The following is a 20,700-nucleotide window of genomic DNA, read 5'->3' as shown; positions in this document are numbered from 1 at the left end:
ATGATCACGTTAAGGAGGATGAGATGGGCGGGGTATGTAGCACGAACATGGGCGAAGAGAAATGTACATAGGATATTGGTGGTCAAGCCAGAAGAAAAGAGACCACTGGGAAGACCAAGGCATAGGTGGGTGGACAATATTAATATGGATGTTGGAGAGAGACAATGAGATGGTATGGACTGGTTTGATCTGGCTCAGGATAGGGACCAGTGGAGGGCTCTTGTGAACTTGGTAACAAACCTTCAGGTTCCATAAAATGCTGCACAATTTGCAGCATCTCAAGGACTCAGCTCCATGACTGAGTGAGTGGTGTGGTTAATAAACAAAACGTGTGATTTTGGGCGTCAGAGAATCCATGTGTGCTTCATGAGAAGGTACATCATGCACCAAGAATTACAGTGTATATCACCTCAAGTGATATACTACTATGGGCAATTTTTTTAAGAGACAGTGAACAATGAGCACTATTTAAGCATGCTGCAAAATACTTTTGTGCCTCGACTTCTTGCTACAGGTCTGCCGTTACAAACTCAGTGATTCATGCAGGATGGAGACACGCTGCACACAGCAAATGCTGTTCTGAACTTTGTGCATGACACTTTCAACTCGCATGTCATCTCAAACCAATATCCTGATTGTTTTGCATGTACACAGAACTGACCCCGCAAACAGTCCTGATTTAAACCCATGTGACTACTTTCTTTGGGGACTCCTTAAAGAAAAGATTTCTCCGAAAAAGCCGCTAACATAATGGAATTGAGAACACAATTCATTCAGGCCTGCAACAGGATACCTGAGGATATGTGCCACAGAGCAATCAATAATATCAAAGATCATGCTGAAGTTGCCAGACATAATGGTGGTCATACTGAGCACTTCATTCACAGAGGATAGATCTTCATGCACTGGTCTCTTTTTTTAATGTTAGTTTCTAGTGTTGTAACTGAAATAAATATTTTATTAATAGATCAAATACTCGATCATTTCGTGAACCACCCTGTATGATCACAAATACATGCAGGTAACATAACAACAACCAGAATTACTTTCCATGTCCTCCAAGAAAAGCAACAGGAAATCACAAAGTATTCACTCAGTACAAAATACAGATCTAACTGTAGACACATTATAATAGGATATAATCTTATTACCAGGTCCCTTGATGTAATACAGAGCTGGGTACGTTGACAGTCAAAACAAGAACCCAGCACAGCAGACCCAAACGGGGGAGAGAACTGGGAATCATGTAAGGGGGCTCTACCAACTACAGAAAGGATATTAAAAAAGCCAAAGATCTTCATGGAGGTGGTCTTGTCACATGATCAAAGATGCACCAGACTGTCTGACTCATGAAAGTCATGGAAAAACAGGAACAGGGTTAAGTACTACAAAGCTACTTGATGTTCAACACACTCATGCTAAAACTGAGCCTCTAAAGTGCTGCAGCCAAAATTCCAGATTCAAGTGTAAATAATGAATTGGCAGGGACAGCTGGACCTGGATGTGCGGGTGTGCAAAATAAAACCCACACTCCAGCACGGACCTCTCCCTATGCTGCATATTTACCTCCTGTCTGGCATATGTACATATTCCTGATGATTGGAAATTGCTGAAAATGACAGTTATGGTGCTGCATGTACTCTGACTACTGACATGATGTAAAGGTTCAGAGTAGAAAGTCTGCTTAACCTTGTGGACTTGTCTATTATTTCATACCTTCTCCCGCTATTTTGGCTGGGACTTTCTTCCATTATCAGTAATATGAGCCACACAGTAACAAAAATGTAATTATACCTACATCTACTTCATCCACTATTTTAAAGGCCTAAGAAAATGATATGATCAACGCACACAGCTAGTCACTTTTGTCAAAGACTCTTAACTGCTCCTACATGTTGTGAGTGAATCTTCTTCAGTGACTGAGTTTCCAGAATTTGTTTTTCGGCTTTAAGCAATAATATGTGCATTCGAATTTTCATAAACACATATTTTTGTTCTTTAACGTTTCAACTACTGACCACTTTTCATATAAAAATATAGGAGAAACAACCAAACACTGAATCTAGTCAAGGCTCACACTAAACTGTTGCTTCCTTGGCACTCCTAAATTAAAAACATTTGTTCCAATGACTTTTCTAATGATGTCTGGTTTACTTACATTATCAGCCAGCTATTCCACACCAAAATTTTGTCTCAGCTGCTTCACCTTATTTATGTCACCTTCTCGGGAGAGCTTCACTTGTAACCATCTAAGTTCTCCTGTAGTACATCTTAACCCTTTCCAGTCATCGCGTTTCAAAAAATTTCAAGTGTGCAAGTTAGGGGTTTTTAAATGCCTGCCGACCCACTAAATAAAGTTTTATGGCCAAATATTTGGTGCAACAAACCGTGTGCTTATATTTTTGATTGTCCAATTCTTGGACCAACTCAACACTGCTATAAGATCTGTCAGAGAAGAAGCGGTAGTTTTCAGCATCAGACACAATGAACCACAGTCTGTGCATCAAGGACACGATTATTCTTGAAACGAACGGTTTTTTCAGAGTATGGCAAGTTACACATGTCACCTGTAAGTTTTCCATAATCTGGAATTATACTGTGTAGCCAATCAGTACCTATCTGCCTAATTCTTAAATATTAATACCTGGGACTTAATACCAATGTTGTACTAAATGTGACTTATACTGTTTTGCATTAACTATTCTGAGAATTTGTGGTGAGGAACTTTTAGATAAGAGCTACTAGAAAGATCTTTGACAGCCAGTGCGGTATATGACTTGCTTACCTCATCCCACTAGCCCAATTAAAGAAACTTCCAGAACATTCTCAATCTGTAGAACAGTGTGGGAGCTTCAAGAAATATCTGTAAGCGGAAGATTCTGGAATATTACATCATCCATGGGTAGTTAAATGACTGATTTCAGATGGCGCTAGGCAGATCATCAGAGTGTAACATTCAGTATGTGTATATATAAGAGCATCAGCAGTATTCACTTGTGTGCAGTATTCAGTGTATTCATTACAACCACTGAGTGTCATGTACGGTTGTATACCAGAACAGTTGTACCCACAAACCAAAGTGACTGACTTGTCAAATCGTAATCATGTATTTCTGTCAAACAAATCAAGTACATCATTTCATCGGTAAAGTGTGATCCACGGACTTCCGCAAAACCTCTCTTGTTGGAGCAAGGGCCGTTAAGCTCTGAACACAATCTCATGCTCACACACTGAACATCGCTCTCTTTTCCTGCCCTCAATCTATTCCTAACAATCATCACAACTTCATACAAATGACATCACAAGCAGCAGAACATCCCACATCAAAGATGAGCATTAACACTGATTATTGTTAGAATTTCTAAGTTCTGAAGCGCAGAAAGTTCTCACTATTTAGCCCTTAATAGAGTCAATTATTGCAAACATTTATGACTACCGGTGGAACTAGGCAAAAGCTTTCATGACTAATTATGTTCCTTTGACCTATCTCCACTTTCATTTCACTGTTCCTAACAGATCATACAGACAAGGTAACTCTACACTACACAGCTTATTTACAATTCTAGAACAGCACACACAGCTGTTGACATGATCCCCTTGGATTCAATGAAATTCTGTAAGCCTACAGAGTCTGATAAGTAAATGACAAATATGAAGTTTTCCCTTTCTATATCAATTAATTCTGAAGTTTTACGTTCTCCTTTCCTTATCATACACACTCTGATTCACTAAAATGATCACCCTTAATTTGTGAAAAGTGTCGACTGTCTTTGTGGTCTAGCAGTCAGAGTTCCTGGCCAAAGATCCAGAAGTCCGGGTTCGATTCCCGGCGCTACCAGATTTTCTGAGAAGTAGTGGCCCTAGAACAGGATCCACTTAGCCTCGTGAGGATAACTGAGGAGCTATATCAAGGAAATAGTGGCTCCAGTCTAGAAAGCCGAGATTAATGGCTGTGGCAATCCGGTGTGCTGGCCATGCAACACCCTCTATCCACTAAAGTTTGTACTAACTTCGCTGACAAGCGGCGGTCGCTCGGTCGGTATAGTTCACTTGCAGACTACAAGAAGTTTTTTTTTTTTGTTTTGTTTTTATGCAAGTTTCTTTGCAAAACATTCTGCAATTCATCATGTGCATTTTTGGGTTAATAAAATATGTATATATCAAATATCATGTTTCTGGACATTAATCCTCACACCATACAGCAAGTGCCATTACATGGTGAAAAGGTGGGGGCGTGGTGTGCCGTAAGTCCGCTCCGAATCATTGGCCCCTTCTTTTTCTATAAACCCGTGAACTCTGACAGCTATGTTAATGATATACTGAATCCATTCTGCAATCAACTGACTGCTGAAGAAAGACAATATGGGTATTTTCAGCAAGAGAACACTACAGCACATACAGCTAATGCAACCATGGTTGCAATATGGGAAGTGTTTGAAGACAAAATATTTAGCAGGGGACTGTGGCCTCCCCAGATCTCAGTTTCTGCGATTTTTATCTTTTTTATCATTTATCACTTATCATCATCATTTATCATTTTATTATCATTCAACAATCCATACATACAGGTATTACAACCATTTGGATAGAGAAATTGTCCGTTATACATCTAATTCTCGTGCATATCTTTACAGTGTACTGTACCACCCTAATATAGGGGGGTTTGTCATTTGAATAATATTATCTAGATCTAGTTACCATTAATTTCATTGTCTTTACACAAATACAACAGATTAATCAGCTACATATTACATTTACACACTTGATGACTCAAAAGACATAAATTCATCTGCAGAATAAAAGGAATGTTTTGGCAAAAAAGAATTTAATTCCTTTTTAAATGAGTTAAAATTTTCCCTTTGTTTTATTTGATTGGGGACCTTATTATACAAACTAATTCCCATATTTATCACACTCCTCTTAAAAAGAGCTGTATTACAGTGCTGTACGTGAAAATTTAATTGTCTTTGTGTGTTACAATTATGAATGTCTGAATTTATTGCCATAAAAGCCTTGTATTTTTTGATAAAGTATGTCACCTCCAATATATACAGAGAAGGCAATGTTAAAACATTGTAATCTTTAAAAATTTGTCTACATGACATGTGACTACTAGTACCACTAATCACTCGAAGAACCTGCTTTTGCAATTTACAAATGTTTTTACTTTCCCCATCCCCACCCCACAATACGATACCATTTCTCGTACATAACTCAAAATTCGAAAAATAAATAATTTTTATCATATATGGACTCATTATTTCTTATAATATTTTCACCATATAAATTACTTTGCATATCTTTGCTTTTAGAAATTGAGCATGAGCGCACCATTTTAGGGTTTCTGTCATGTGAATTCCAAGAAATCTCAGTTCTGACTGATATACTATTTCTGTATTATTAAAAAGTATTTGTGGTCTTAATGGATCTCTCCACTGTTTTGAATGAAATGACATGGCAGATGTCTTTTTAGTATTTATTACAATGTTATTTTTTTGAAACCATATTTCTAATTCTTTCATAATCTTCATTATTTTATATTGAAGGTCAAGTTTATCTTTTCCAGTAATTAACAAATTGGTATCATCTGCATATAAAACCAGCTTTGTTCCTTGAACATTTTCTGTAAGATCATTAATGTACAGTAAAAATAAAAGTGGCCCCAACACTGATCCCTGTGGTACACCATACTTCACTTTCCTACATGATGAATTATAACTGGTTTTGACACTGCTGTCAGTGTTTTTTATTTCTACATATTGGATTCTGTTTGACAGGTAAGACCTGAAATATGTATTTCGCACACCTCTTATGCCATATGAGCCTAGTTTCTCTAAAAGTACATCATGGTCTGTTACGTCATATGCCTTTGATAAATCAAAAAATAATCCTATGGCATACAGGCCATTATCTAAGGCCTCCTGTGTACTTTCAATAAAAGACTGACTTGCTGTGTCAGTTGGTTTATTCTTTCTGAAGCCATTTTGGGCCTCTGTTAATATATTATTTTGAATTAAAAAGGCATTAGCCTATTATACATCAATTTTTCTAATATTTTGGAAAATGCCAATAAAATGGATATCGGTCTATAGTTTTTAATATCATAATATTCGCCTTTTTTATGCAGCGGTATCACTTCAGCTAATTTTAATCTTTCTGGGAAGGTGCCTGAGCGCAAAGAGGCATTGAAAATATGAGCCACTGGTCTTTTTACATAATTTATACATTATTTAAGAAGATATTCTGGTAGTTCGTCATATCCTGCAGATAATTTACCTTTTAGACTATTTGTTACACACTCCATGTCATATTCAGTGACTGGATGGAAAAATATGGTATTAGGGCAGCAGTTTATCCTTTGTTTCTGCCACTGTGTGTTTTTGTTATTGTTGTTGTTTTGACTTAAAAGGTCATCAACTATTTCAACAAAGAAATTATTTAACATATCTGCCACATTTTGCAGATCTGATGTTATTTTTGTACCGCTAAACAGTTGGATTTTCTTATCACCCTTACATGACTTACCAACTTCAATTTTTATTAAATGCCACATAGCTTTCATTTTATTTTGAGACCTCGAAACACACTTTTCATTTGCTATTTTTTTTTTTTGCTTCTTTCATAACACCCTTATAATTTTTTTTTTATATCTGGTGAACCTAAAGGGAAAAGTCTACAAGAGTAATCCTCGCACCACTGAAGCTCTGCAGAATGAAATAACACACGTAACTGGTCCAATTACTGTGGACCAACTTCAGAAAGTGTCGCATAATTTATTTATGCGATGCAATGCATGTGTGCAAGTAGAACGGGGTCACTTTCAGCACCTATTATAAAGCAAGGTAAGTTTGTGTTATCTTTTTACAGGTTTCTTATAAATGTGTGCATGTACAGAAACTGATGTGAGGGAATAGTAGCGGAGAAACCTTCCATCCACTCTACGCTAGCAAGAGTGTGCACGTTTATCAGAGCTAATGACTCATTCTGCTATTGGGAGTTACAGCAGCAATCTGTGGGATTGTTGGGTGTGGTCAGCGGTATTGCGAAGTTTCCTCCTTAACTGAATGCAATATACTTGGGTTTACAAAACCTTATGTAATAATAATCATCAATCAGTCCTCATATTATAACCATATATGACACATACTCTCAGCTTGAAGAGTCAACTGCTTCATTCCTGAATCCTTCAGGCAAATTTTCAAACATCTGTCTCTATATTACACATATTCTCTGACCTTTCTAAATACTAGAAACACTTTCCATTATCCCATACAGCAAGAGGACTCAAGATTTCTTGAAACTCTCGCTGTGACTGACACTCAGAGGACTGCAACATTATTTTAAAACATTTTGTTCTTTGACACTTGCAGCCATTCTTAACTTCACAATAAATTAAAATATGTTCTGCACTTCACCAAACCACTATAAAATTGGTCACAAAAGGAAATTCAACTTAACTCCAACAACATCAGGTTATCAACTGAAATGTGTGAGCCACAACACCCTACAGGATGTCTCCACTATTAAACAAATCACTAAAAAAACATAAAATTGTATCTTCTCATCCCTTTCATGTCCCAACTTTCCAAAGAAGTACTCAAATGGCCATTAGGTTTTGTGGAAAGAACTTGTAAGAACAAGCTCTTTGTTTTATTTTGGTGCAAAATTATTGGACTTTTTATGAATCTGAACTTGGCACAATTTAAGGAAAATATAAAATTTCAAAATGCTATATCTCTGCAATTAATGAAGACAGGAAGGTCTGTCTCTTGAAAAACTGTATTAGAATTGGATTATTTTTTTATTGCTAGTGGGGTAGGACTAAGTCTCTTGTACTGTGGCCACTTCTGGCCTATTGTACCAGCCCCAGATGACAGGTGGGGGTGACTATGGAGCAATTGGTGGAATGAAGATTGGCAGGGGGAACCGAAGTACAGGGAGAAAACCTGTGCCACCGCCACTTTGTCCACCACAAATCCCACTTGACCAGACCCGGGATCGAACCCGGGCCGCAGCGGTGGGAAGCTAACGACTAACCGCTTGAGCTATGGCGCGGCCCTAGAATCGGATTAAGTCCGGAAGATTTTGTCCCTATGACGACAATGAACGACCTGAACTCCTTATCTTACATTATGCATAGCATCACAGTGTAAAAAAAATGGAAGGGGCGCCCCAAGTATTAGAAACAGTACCGGAGTACCGCCCTGTTCAAAATCCTCTTACGGAATTTATGGCAACAGATATGTACCCACTGCCGTCCTCATTTCGGAAGCCAAATTCCAAAAATCACATTAATAACCCGCAAACAGAACACGTCAAGCACAATAATGAAACGCGAAGCACTGTGTCCATTCTCGTTCCCCAGTGAAGATCACTTCAAGGTGTACAGTTCCGAGGGTTCCGAGGCTTTCACTTGGGCAATTACAGCAAGTTTTTTCAGATATGTGGGCAGCACAGTCAAGGAGTTCAGGCTACTTTCTTCACACTCAATATGTAATTCCAGATGGCTATTACTAGCTTTCACCAATGAAACCATTCGTATACATACCTTAACAATCTGATATTCTTGGTAATTCTCACCACAAAACAAACGCAACTACCCACCTTCCCTTCTCACCACAAAACAAACGCAACTACCCACCTTCCCTTCATGCCCTTCGGTTGCGGGGAATCCCTTTTTCCACAGGCCGAAGGGTCAGAATGAAGAGAATGACACACACACGAACAGCAATGCCAACGCTACAGACCCTACAGACCCTACCGAACCCACCGACTACGACTGACAAATGACCGTTTGTACCCCTGTAGCTTAGTGAGCGCTAGGAGCGCTAGGAGAGCACTGATGTGATACAGAGGTAATGGATGTAGGTTGTGCGCGCTGTAAGAAAGTAAATGTAGATTGGAACAAAAGATCAGTGTTGTAGTATAATTGGAAGAAGTTAGATACGTTTGCGTGTTGTTGTCATTTAAGTTCGTTCTAGTTAACGACACGTATTTTATACTTAGATGATATTTTAGGTCAAGGCACGAAAGTACGTCTTAGGTTAGCGTCATTTGGTATTGTTTTATGGAATGTATTTCACACAGCGCTTTTCCAGATACCTTCAAATGAATTGCGATTACATTTAGTAGTGTAATACATATTTTCATACTTAGTTATTGACGGAAGTCCATATTAGGTGTGGTTCAGTTTATATATATATATATTTTTTTTTCCTAGGCAACGGCCCATTGTTATTGCGTTTCTATGGAAGTATACCTTCCGGATTCTAGGCACGCGACAATATAAAATTTTACATTTTTACTACGTGAAGATGTATTTTATTTATCGTAACGCCGAATAGGAAAATGGGATTGAATGAATTAAAGCTACATGGGACTGAGTTTAAGCAATTCATACTTTCCATTTTGTAATATAACATTCCACATTTTTACTAAATCATCTTGCAGTTTTTTTGTAGTGTAACATCAATATGAAAATAGCAGTGGAGGGTTGTGCCCATGGAGAGTTGGATAAAATATATGAAGCAATTCAACATCTAGAGAAGAAGGATGGAATTAAAGTTGACCTACTAATCTGTTGTGGTGACTTCCAAGCAACTAGAAACGTGGAAGATTTAAGGTGCATGGCAGTGCCACTAAAGTATCAGAAAATGTGTACTTTCTATAAGTAAGTAAACACCCAAAATTTTAAAATATGTTTTTAATGATGAAGATTTCTAGTTGTGTTTTGTCTGTATTCAGTTCACATTTGAAATATCTCATTGTAGTATATGTTGCTGTACTGGCATTAGGGAGTATTTAGTTTATCTTATCAGCAACAGAAACACATACTTGTAAACTGAGCAGAAGTTAATGTGAATCTTCGGTTACGTTCAATATTGAATTGTGAATCCTTTACCATTTCTCATACTGGGTGCAGTTTTTTCTTCTGTTGGTAGTGAGCTTAGTCGGTGATTGTGTTAACATTTTTATTAAGTAAATAGACAGAAGATAATTAAAGTGTGTATTTTGTTAGTGACTTTTCCCCTCTTCTTGTTCCCGCTTTGGAGCTTAGGGCCGATTTCTCATTTTATTTATCATTTTACAGAAGGTAGGACTCCTTGGACGGGTGATCAGCTCATCACAAGGGCTCTACCTAAACAAGGGACAGCACAAACACAGAAAAACGCACACACACACACACCAAACATCCATGCTCTGAGTGGAATTCGACCCACGATCCCAGTTTCCAAGCTAGTGAAGGCAGTACATGCTTTATACCGCTCAGCTACCGTGACCGGCTGGTAGTGATATAGTTTGGAATAATCGTTATGTATAGTTTTAGGCATAAATTTGTTACATATTGTCTTCCCATAAAGAGAACTTCTTACAATCTGAATAACAAAAGGTTCTTCTTGTCTTACAGACAGTTTTTTTTACATTTATCTTTGTGATTCTTGTTGTAGGTATTACTCTGGGGAAAAAGTTGCTCCAGTTTTAACAGTTTTCATAGGTGGAAATCATGAAGCATCAAATTATCTTCAAGAATTGCCATATGGGGGATGGGTTGCTCCCAGAATATACTACATGGGCTATGCCAGTATTGTGAACATAGCTGGGGTCCGAGTAGGTGGTTTGTCAGGCATCTACAAAGGACACGACTATTTAAAAGGGCACTTTGAAAAGCCTCCGTATACTGAAGATACCAAAAGGAGTGTGTATCATGTCCGAAACGTGGAAACTTTCAGATTAAAACAGGTTATTTTCAATTTCAAATAATATACTGTTACTAACAGTGTCTTAGGCTGAAATGGTATTCCTTGGTCCATAAATTTTGAGACTGGTCTTCTTGTTGTTGAGTGCATTACTATTAGGAGAGCCTATTTCCTAGTTTCTGCAATGTTTCAGTACAAAAATTATGTTTTTAAGTTAATGACATCCTTGTATAGGTTTTTAGTGTAGCTTTGTGTGAAATAGATTGTGAGTAGTGTAATTTAAATAGTAATGAGAATGTGCAGCAACTTTATTAATTTGATATCAAATTTAGAACACTTGTCAGTTCAAAGTTAATGAAATTTCCCAGCTTTAAGTATATGATTTTTAATGTTTTATAATGTAGTTATGTCAAAATATGGATACTTTTTAATTCATAGCTGCATTCCTTCCTAGCAATAGCTTAAAATTTTGAATTATTCAAAATTATTATAGCATAATTCCTGCTAATTTTACATACAAGAAATTTGAACAGTACTTTATCCACCTCTGGAAGTCTTCCAGAAGTGAAAGCATGGAGGTGACCTTGAGTTCATGGTTGCTTTGAGTATCAAGTCCTTGTGTGTCGCAACCATCTACAACTATGTGAGAACACTACAGCTGTTAATATGGGTCAGAAAGAATAGCCATTGCATTGGAGACATGTAAATACCAGGTGTAATCTTTTACATAATAGGTATTCACTTTTAGTCTATCCACTAACATGAAACATGAGCATAAAGAATGCAAGAATGCTCTGGAAAGAAAATTACTGGAAGACTAGAAATGATTGTAGAAGTTGGTAAATAGGAAAGAAGTGAATCTGAAATAGGACAAGCTTGTGGAATTCCGCTGTGCACTCTGATGACCCGTATTAAAAGATGAGATTCATTTTTAACAGTGAACTCTGCAGGGGGTTCCAAAATGGATGAGAATAGACTGTTATACATGTGGTGATACAGAGAATGAACTGTTGGAATGGTATTTGGTCGGGTCAGCAATACTGCAGGGGATGGTTGTACAGCAAAAGAGAAGGCTGATGAAATTGCACTGAAATGGGCATTGACTTTAAATGCATGAATGGATGACTTGAATATTTCAAGGAGCAATGGGGAAAGCCATGATCTTGGAAGGTGCTACTGCAGACATCGATTCAGCAGAAAAAATGGCATGAAAATGCCACACCTGTCATCACACAGTATGCTCGAAGGACATCTTTAACATGGATGAAGGCACACTGTTTTACCATGCACAAAGAGGGTACTTGCTTTAAACAGAGAAATGTGTTAAGGGGGGCAGGATTATGAGGGCAGAGTGAGCAGACTGCAGTGAAAATCATCATCCTTTGTCAGAAAGTTTGAAAAATCACATTGTGACTACAGATCATCTAAGACTACATCAGTAATTGGAAGTCTATTTGGAGAGTGGCTGATTGCTTTGGAAAGGAAAAGTGGTTGCCCTATCATGAACGCCCTTGTAATAATGGACCAGGATTTCCTCATTATAATGGGGGTGATATTCAGGAGTATGCATGCCTGTCATATTTGCCACCAAGCACAACCAGTTACATGCAACCACTGTACCACTTCTGCATGAAACACAAATATTGAATGCACATTGTGTGCTTGTTATGAGAAGTCAAGAAAAATGTTCATGCAGCAGACATTAGGAACATGGAACATTTTGGATGCCATGCATAGTGTTGCCCCACATCATGGGAATTCACTGTGCCTGCAGTTATCCAGAACGGCTTTGCAAATTGTGGTTTTGGCACTCTAAGTGAAGTCAGCACAGAAGAAGATGAAGGAAACGAGTGGGTATAATTGCAGTGTTACATGGATGTCCCCGTAATTTCAACAAGTTTCTCAATGCCAGCAAATCGATCCCAGCCACCATCAGGAGACAGATTTGGATATGGTCCTATCTCTGAGGACATGGCAGTGCCAGTGACAACTGAGGAAGGAGAGAGAGAGAGAGAGAGAGGAAATGCTTTCACTTCTGGTGTGCCCAGCTCACCAAGGTGCTCTAATAGCTTTGTCAGTGTTAGACTCTGTTATAAATTCAACCTGAGAATTGTTAAAGCTATGTATGAACTACATAGCCAGGATAGTGCAGTCAATATAGCAACTGGCCACACACTGGATGACGGAGGGGTTGGTGTTCTGATCCTGATAGGGCCAAGAATTTTCTCTTTTTCACATCATCCAGACCGGCTCTGGGGTCCACCTAGCCTCCAATCCAGTGGGTACTGGGGGCTCTTTCCCCGGAGGTAGAGCGTCTGCGGCATGAAGCAGATCACTTACTTCCAACTAGGCTGTGCCATAGCTCAAGCGGTTAGTCACTGACTTCCCACCATGGCAGACCAGGTTTGATGCTGGGTCCGGTCAAGTGGGATTTGTGGTGGACAAAATGGCGCTGGGGCAGGTTTTCTCCGGGTACTTCAGTTTCCCCTGCGAATCTTCATTCCACCGATTGCTCTACAATCACCATCACCTATCATCTGGGGCTGGTACAATAGGCCAGAAGTGGCTGCAGTACAAGGGACTTAGTCCCACCCCAATAAAAAAAATACTTCCCACTAGTGCCATGGTCAAGAGAACTTCTATCTATACATCCACTCCCCTATATGCCTTCATGGCATGCTTAGTAGGTAGTAGGTTAAGCACAGGTACAACTATACCTTATATGGATGCACTTAGAGATTTTGTTTCAGATGTGTGTAACAGCACTCTGAAAGTCAATTGAGTGATATTTTAAGGAAGAGTGAACTAAGATCAAAGCTCAACAAACATGAATTATTGTTTGTAGGCTTGAAGTTTTATCCAAATTGTATTAAATTACAAAGTAGGCCTGTATGTTAAATAAATAAATAAAAGATAGACTAGACCTATCAGTTAAAAAAAAATCTTAGCTTACAACATAACATTGGGACTTTGACTACCCATTTAATGGTTAAGTCCTCATTGAAGGAATTGCATAATTTGAAGCCCTGATTCGAAGTCTGATTTTTCAGTCACAAGCACTTCAAATTGGTAAGGGTTTACTGTATGTGATGCATATTTTTGTTTCTAATATTTTTAAAACGTGAAATTGATACTAAGGGGTCTGATTTCTTATAGTTTCTATAATGTAATGAACCTGTAGTCTGTAATTTTGGCTCTGTCTTGGCATAACAGATAAGCTCTTTTTGCCCGAGCTTGAGTAGGTAAGGCCTACCCTGCAGCTTGCAGCAACATTTGGTTTTCCATCATATTTGCACTGTATATTTGTTCTGGTATTGTATTCTGTTCCTCAGTCTGTTATTTTGGAGGGTCATATTGTGACTGTAAAGTGTTAAAATGCAGAAACTGAGAAGTTGGCTGTTATGCAGGCATATTTGATGAATGTGTATTGGAATAGGCATAATAATGTATGGTAGTTAGAGCAGCTGTAAGATAAATCTTATACATTTTGTTACTTGGTATTACCTTAGGTTCAGCAACCTGTTGATATATTTCTGTCCCATGACTGGCCTCGAGGAATTTACAATTTTGGGAATGTAAATCAGCTTCTTCGATTCAAACCATTTTTCACGTAAGTTCATATTTTACTATAGCAACAGCTTCTCTTTCTTTGTATGGGATTATGCCTTGAGTTCCTTCTTCACAGATTTTAATAGTATTCTCACTGTTTAAAGGGGGCATGTGGTAGCATAGTTGGTTGTGGTACTATGGTACAAGTTGGAAGGTCATAGGTTCAATTCCCAGTGAAGTCATTGGTTTTCTTTCTCCCCCCCCCCCAAAAAAAATTGACCTAATCGTTCCAGCTGCACTGTGCCCTGGGGTTGACTCAGCTTCTAACAGAAATGAGTACCAGGAATCTTTCTGGGGCTAAAGGAGGGCTGGCACGTAAGGGTGACAACCTTCTGCCATCTGTGAGCCAATTGTCTAGCAAATGTGGGAGTCTTGATGTCTCACAACCCAATGGGCCTCTATTGCCTGTTACAATGATAGCTTTACCCTTTTTTACCTTATTACCTTATATGATATTCACCATTCTTTAATGTTCGACAAGCTTGATGTTGTGTAGGCATAAGTTTAATAATAACAAGAAACTGTGGATATTGCTTGTGTTGTAGTGTAAAGTAATTTAAACATAATATGGTGGCTGTTCCAAATAAACGGAAAACAGTGACTTTGCGGGAGAAACTTAATATCGTACAGAAAGCAGAAGCCAATATAATAACATGTGTTAAGATGTTCGTGCTATTTTTGTACAATTTTTAGGAGGCTCATTATTACGTGTTTTATTAATTTTTTCTTAGAAAAAGTAGAAAATAGCTCTTGTGTTGCCACCAAATTTCCAGGTTACTCTGATAACATACCTTTGCTATTTTTATAATTAAAATATTATGAAAGAATTGCTTTGGATCAAACCACAAAAAGTGGATCCATTTTCCTTGTAAGAACCTTTTTCCGCAGGGTCCCTGAAATACTTTTTATCTTGGAAAGGTTGTGTTTAGTGATGCTAGAAGTAGGTGTAGGCCAGGGCACCTTTCCTAACTGAGTGTTTTTATGTGGTTTTCATCAGTACCTCCAGATAAATGTTGAGATAGTACCTTGATTAGACCATGGATGTTTTTTCTAAATCCTTTACAATTTGTTATTCCCTAGTCATTCAGCCATTCTGTGCTGTATAATCTGAGATACTGACAGACTGTAAAATAAATAAAATAAATCAAACAAAGTAAAATAGAACCGTATCTTTCTTGGTGATAAGTCACAGGTATTTGTGTCTGGGTTGGGGGTGTCTCTTATGTTATGGCAGTCAGCTGTCAGTCAGATTAGGTTTAGTCAGAGAGGAAAGGAAATTTTTATTTTGTTTCTTGCAACACACATTGAAATGATACTTGACAACAGTGGACTGCAGGACTGCAGCCTCTTGGTTACAATCCAAATGTCAGTTTAAAATTGTTGTCATTTTATGGGTCTGATATTCCCCCTCCCCATAAGGAGTTAAAAAAAAAAAAGAATTAATGTGGATCTCCACAATTGTGTTGTGTGCTATTCCTTGCTTCCAGCAACTTCTGCTGTATGTTTAAAATATATTTTGTTATTATTTCAGTCATTCATTACTATTTTTGTATGACTACATGATAATTTTAGGCTAGATATGTGCAGAAATTGTGCTGAAATTTCATGAAAATTTGAATATAATTTTTTTAATATGCTGCAAAAAAATTGGGCATGTGTGTGTGAGAAAAACGTGACTGTGAAGAGTTAAGGTATCTTGTATCCCTTGAGCAAAGGTGACATTATATTCCTTGATGATACATTGTGATACAATTTTATGTTGTCGTATGACCATGCCATGTACAGTCTTTTACTCACAGCAACTCTGCTGTTGGCTTACCTCCCACCCCAGCATTTTTTAGCAGACCACAAGTGGTTTTTGCCAAAGGCTGCCCTGTAGTGCCATCTGTAGTCTGAAATACATTGAATGAGTTAACCATTTGAGTGAGAGACTACACACCCTGTTCTTGCCAAGGAATTACCATTTATACCTAGTTTACATGGTGTATCTCCTACAATATTATAAAAGGATTATCAACTCTGTCTTGTATGATTGATGTTTTTCTTCTCTCCTTTTTAATCTTTCATCCTTGACATGTTTCAGTCTGAGAGACCACCTTCAGAAGGATATATCCGTAGAAGCGGAAACTACTATTACAATGTGATTTGTCAATATCTGGAAGAGCAGAGTTAGGATAAGTGGGCCATACTTCCACAGTAGACCTGCTCCATCCTAAGCCTGGAGAGTGATCCTCCATTTGCCAGATAGCTTCTTTCATTGCTTAATCTTACCATACAGTAGTAATTTGCTGGGCAGACTCATGTTTAACCCTTGTGGTATCTTTTCCCCTTCTGTGCTGATTAGCCTGAAGAAGAGTAGGCCTGGCATGTATGAGATAGAATCCCAAGAGCCTATTGGAACCAGCCAGTTTGTATAGCAGCTCACATGAATATTTTGTTTGAGGAGTATTGTCTTCACGAGTGTGACCCCATGCAGTCTGGGCACTGAAATACAGTCATATAATCTGAAAGAAGTTTGTTGACACTGGAGAAATGTGTGGCTTCCATCTTCAGAGTCTTAGACGAAGCCAAACAAATGGTTATTTGCTCATGTTCCTCAGAACTGTCTGTAAACTTTTAGCAGACCTTGTGGTGTCACCTCACAGAAGAGAGTGCTCTTCATAGTCACCCTGTGAGAACCTCAAATCTTATGTTTTGTCTCCTTACTGACAGTGATGAAGTGAAGTGCAACTCACTTGGTAGCAGACCATGTGAAGAACTGCTGTATCATTTGAAGCCAACATACTGGTTTGCTGCCCATCTGCATGTTAAATTTGCAGCTCTTGTGCCTCATTCTTCAGTAAGTCATTAGAGTTACTGTTCATTAGATAATAACTCCATGGAGCACTGTCAGCTGCTTCAATAAACACAATAGGTGTTTGTATATATCTTACATGTTTAATATAAACATAACTGTGGTACATGTTTCGACCATATAATTACGTCATTGTCAGGCACTCATGAACATAACTCAAGTGATTAAAATTAATTATAATACAGATCTGGATGTTCATGAGTGCCTGATGATGACTTAATTATATGGTAGAAACATGTACCACAGTTATGTTTATATTAAACATGTAAGATATATACAAACACCTATTGTCTTTTTTGAAGATATTCCCATATTACTTGTGTCGGTAGTCATAATATAAGCAATTAAATATTATATACACAACAGGAAGCAGTCACTGAAGTTTTAATTTAGAGTACAGTGAAGAGATGACTGAAATTTGTGTAACTGCTATTATTCAGTGTAGTCTGATTTTTATTTCTATTTAAACATTTTTGTAATCCTTTACTTTGTATATACAAATGTCTAATTCTTGGATTTTTATTTTCATTAGAACAATGAAGAAGATAATCAACAGATGACAAAATTTTTGGCACTGGATAAATGTTTGCCAAGAAGGAAATTTTTACAAGTGAGTATGTCAGCTTATTGGTTACCTTTATATTAACATCATTCAGTTCACTGCTTTCTCAAGTTTACAGAGGTAGGGTTAATTGATAGCAGTACAGTATTGCAAGGTGCATTACTTACATCAAAAGTATTGCTGCATTGCAACTGAAAGTTAAAGTAGTTACATGTAATAATATATCAAATCTCCATGCTTAAAATTGCGACTCTACCAGATACTGTATAGGATACCTATTGTCACCTCAGTTTCCCGTTAAGTTGAGAAAACTCAGCATTGAAACAGTTAGACCAAAGGAATAGAAAATTACACAAAATAAAGGACCCTAATTGGGGATTCCACTGCTGTAAGTTCTTGCTTTCTTTAGTAAGGTTCTTTGAACAGAACTGGACATTTGGAGAAATTTGCACATCTCAGTTCAAAAAAATTAATATGCAAATGTGGCATGTAAGGTTCTCAGAGCAGTGAGTGTCAGGAGTGCAATTTCCTTGGATGTGATGGGTCCCAGAAAACCATTTTGAAGCAGGTTTGGTATAGCATTGTTTCGTTTCACTGCTTCTTGTGTTTTGTTGTCTCTTTTTCTGTATGCAGTAATAGGAAAAGCTCTGAAGTAGGTTTTTGGCTTTCCAGTTTATCGTTGTGCCACTGTTATTAATGCTAAGTAACATAATATCTCACATTTTTAAACTGTCATAATATTCATTCAGAAGTAACTGTTTATTATGCCTTCTTTCGAAATACCAACAGATATCATTCTTGTGCCATTTGTCAATTTGCTGTAAAATTAACACAACCAGGTATTTTAAAATATGTTAAGTACTAGTTTATTTTAACCCTTGTTGCCTCTTAATCTTACTATAATGTTCTATTGCATTTATTCAGGGTGAATGACAATTTAATGCCCATTTTTTCACAAATTCATTTCTGGATTCTGCTTTATTTTTCACTTATTATGCTTTCATTTTTGTAGTGTTTATTGCAGTCTGCTTTTCACATATGTCAGGGATAGTTTAGGTCTCTCATCACGATGAAGTGGCTGAAGAAGGAGACTGCAGTCCCCCTGAAATGTTCGTAAAACGTCCCACCACTACATGATACCAGCATCTTAAAAATGAATGTGCAAAATCCTGGCAAAACGCTGTGCAACCCATAAGACCCTACTTATTTCATTTTGTAGTGAGTAATTTAAACTTCTTGTTTGCAGATTGTTGATATACCACATGATCCAAGTAAGTCAATTGAGCTTGAGTATGATTTGGAATGGTTGACAATACTTCATTTTACAAATCACCTTCTCGGTGTAAAAAGGACAAATCAGTACATGCCTGGCCCAGGACTGGATGGCAGGTCTGTTATATATAATCTATATTTTATATTAACATTACAGTGTCTTTACACATAATTACAATTGAAACTTTAGTTACATATTAACAGGTGACCAAAAGTATTTTATGGATAACTTCTGTGACTTTTTTACAAGATGTATTCAGGAAAGAAAACTAGAATAAGGAAGAGTATGTATAATTTTCTGGTGGCCAGTATTGTATGATCATTTCCAGAATGGGGTTCCTTGTTGAATTGACCCTGACACATAAACTTGGGAAAATAGGATTCCAGATGGTGATGCATGTTGCCTTGATGTTTCTTGTTACACCATTTGCTAAATCCTCGTATCTGTTCCAAACATTGGGCATGCATACTGGTTCCAGAAGTTGTACTTTCTAGTCGATTCTGAAATGCTTAAAACCTGGACCATCAGCTTCTTCACCTTGTATATGGACCATCTAAGTAGGTGATGGAACCTTCCTTGACAGCCCCCACAGTGACAGTTGTGCATTTATTGGAGGCAAAATACAAATCGACTATACATGCACAAATATGGCAGTAAATTTTAAAATTATGTGGATCAGTCATTAGTATCAAGTTTTTGTGTAGGTAATAGTTGTAAGATTTACTGAAGTGTATGTACACATTGTGACAGTTAAATTCCTGAATTGATGCAATTATAGTAATGCTACTAACGCCATCTATCAGGGATGAATGGGACTAGTTAGAATGTTTGTTTATATGATTTGGAAGTTTCAAGCGTGTTTGGTTGATGCATATGAGGATTACAGTTGTTTTGGTGAGGTTAGTTTTCTTGTCCTGTCAAAGCTTTCAAAATGGAACACAGAAAACAGCTATTGAAATGTTGAAAAGTGCGTATGGTGAAGAATGTTTATCGAAAACAAATGTGTGTGAATGGCATCAGGTCAGGTCAGGTCAGGTCATGTTATGTTACAACTGACGGTCAGTCAGTCTGTCGGTCTTGGTGTCGAGCCCCAGCTGGGGCTCATGACCAGATATTTCTTTTCAATGAAAGTTACCGTCCTGTCCATGTGTAGCGCCCTCTCTGACGAGAGGTCGGGTCTGTCATCTGTCAGTCAGTCAGTCTGTATTAAGTCTATTGTCTGTATTTACATATATTTACAAATACACACTTAATCCTTACTTCTATGTACAATATATGAGGTGTGTTCAGGAAATAACGGGAATTTTAAAATTTCGCGGGTTTGGAGAGTCCAATTGTCAAAATTTTTTTTTTATTATGTTGGTATACATGCCCCTGAAGTACAATAAAATTTTCAGCTGTATTCATTGCTTACTTTGTCTGTGGCAGCCGCTAAGGTTAGACGTGTTTTTATGAGCTTGGCGATTTTCGTTTGTTAAAAGAAATGGATCAAAGAATTTGTATCAAATTTTGCGTAAAAAATGAAATAAAGTGTTACAAAGTGTGTGAAATGTTAACAAAGGCCTATGGTGAGTCTGTTATGAGTAAAACAAGAGTTTACGAGTGGTATAAGCGTTTCCAAGATGGCCGTGAAGACGTTGCAGATGACGAGCGCCCCGGACGCCCCAGCACATCAACAACCGATGAAAACGTGGAAAAAGTGAAA

At 37.7% G+C, this 20,700-nt stretch overlaps 2 protein-coding genes across 6 annotated transcripts in view; one reads left to right on the top strand and one right to left on the bottom strand.

The window, feature by feature from the left end:
• LOC111872636 (NFX1-type zinc finger-containing protein 1) overlaps positions 1–8,703 on the bottom strand; it is a gene marked incomplete at its 3' end in the record, with an annotated part of 54,404 nt that extends 45,701 nt beyond the window's left edge. Inside the window, exons 1-3 of the mRNA XM_023866721.2 lie at positions 8,642–8,703; positions 8,549–8,604; positions 2,786–2,863 (exon numbers count right to left, since the gene is read on the bottom strand). The remainder of the gene's footprint in view (positions 1–2,785; positions 2,864–8,548; positions 8,605–8,641) is intronic.
• A 135-nt stretch (positions 8,704–8,838) lies between these two features.
• LOC111872638 (lariat debranching enzyme) overlaps positions 8,839–20,700 on the top strand; it is an 18,238-nt gene continuing 6,376 nt past the window's right edge. For 2 of the 5 annotated variants that reach the window (XM_023866727.2, XM_023866723.2), the window contains exons 1-7: positions 8,862–9,043; positions 9,451–9,670; positions 10,449–10,740; positions 14,207–14,307; positions 17,019–17,145; positions 17,693–17,770; positions 18,969–19,111. In XM_023866727.2, coding sequence (XP_023722495.1) covers positions 9,474–9,670; positions 10,449–10,740; positions 14,207–14,307; positions 17,019–17,145; positions 17,693–17,770; positions 18,969–19,111 — 938 coding nt within the window. In that variant the 5' untranslated portion in view covers positions 8,862–9,043; positions 9,451–9,473. The other 3 variants (XM_023866725.1, XM_023866724.2, XM_023866726.2) reach the window with 3 other exon arrangements.

Source organism: Cryptotermes secundus, unplaced genomic scaffold, assembly GCF_002891405.2.
Source record: "Cryptotermes secundus unplaced genomic scaffold, Csec_1.0 scaffold5032, whole genome shotgun sequence".
Taxonomy (NCBI): Eukaryota; Metazoa; Arthropoda; class Insecta; order Blattodea; family Kalotermitidae; genus Cryptotermes; species Cryptotermes secundus.
The sequence above is the reverse complement of the archived record's forward strand: the minus strand, read 5'-3'. Positions and strand labels throughout refer to the sequence as shown.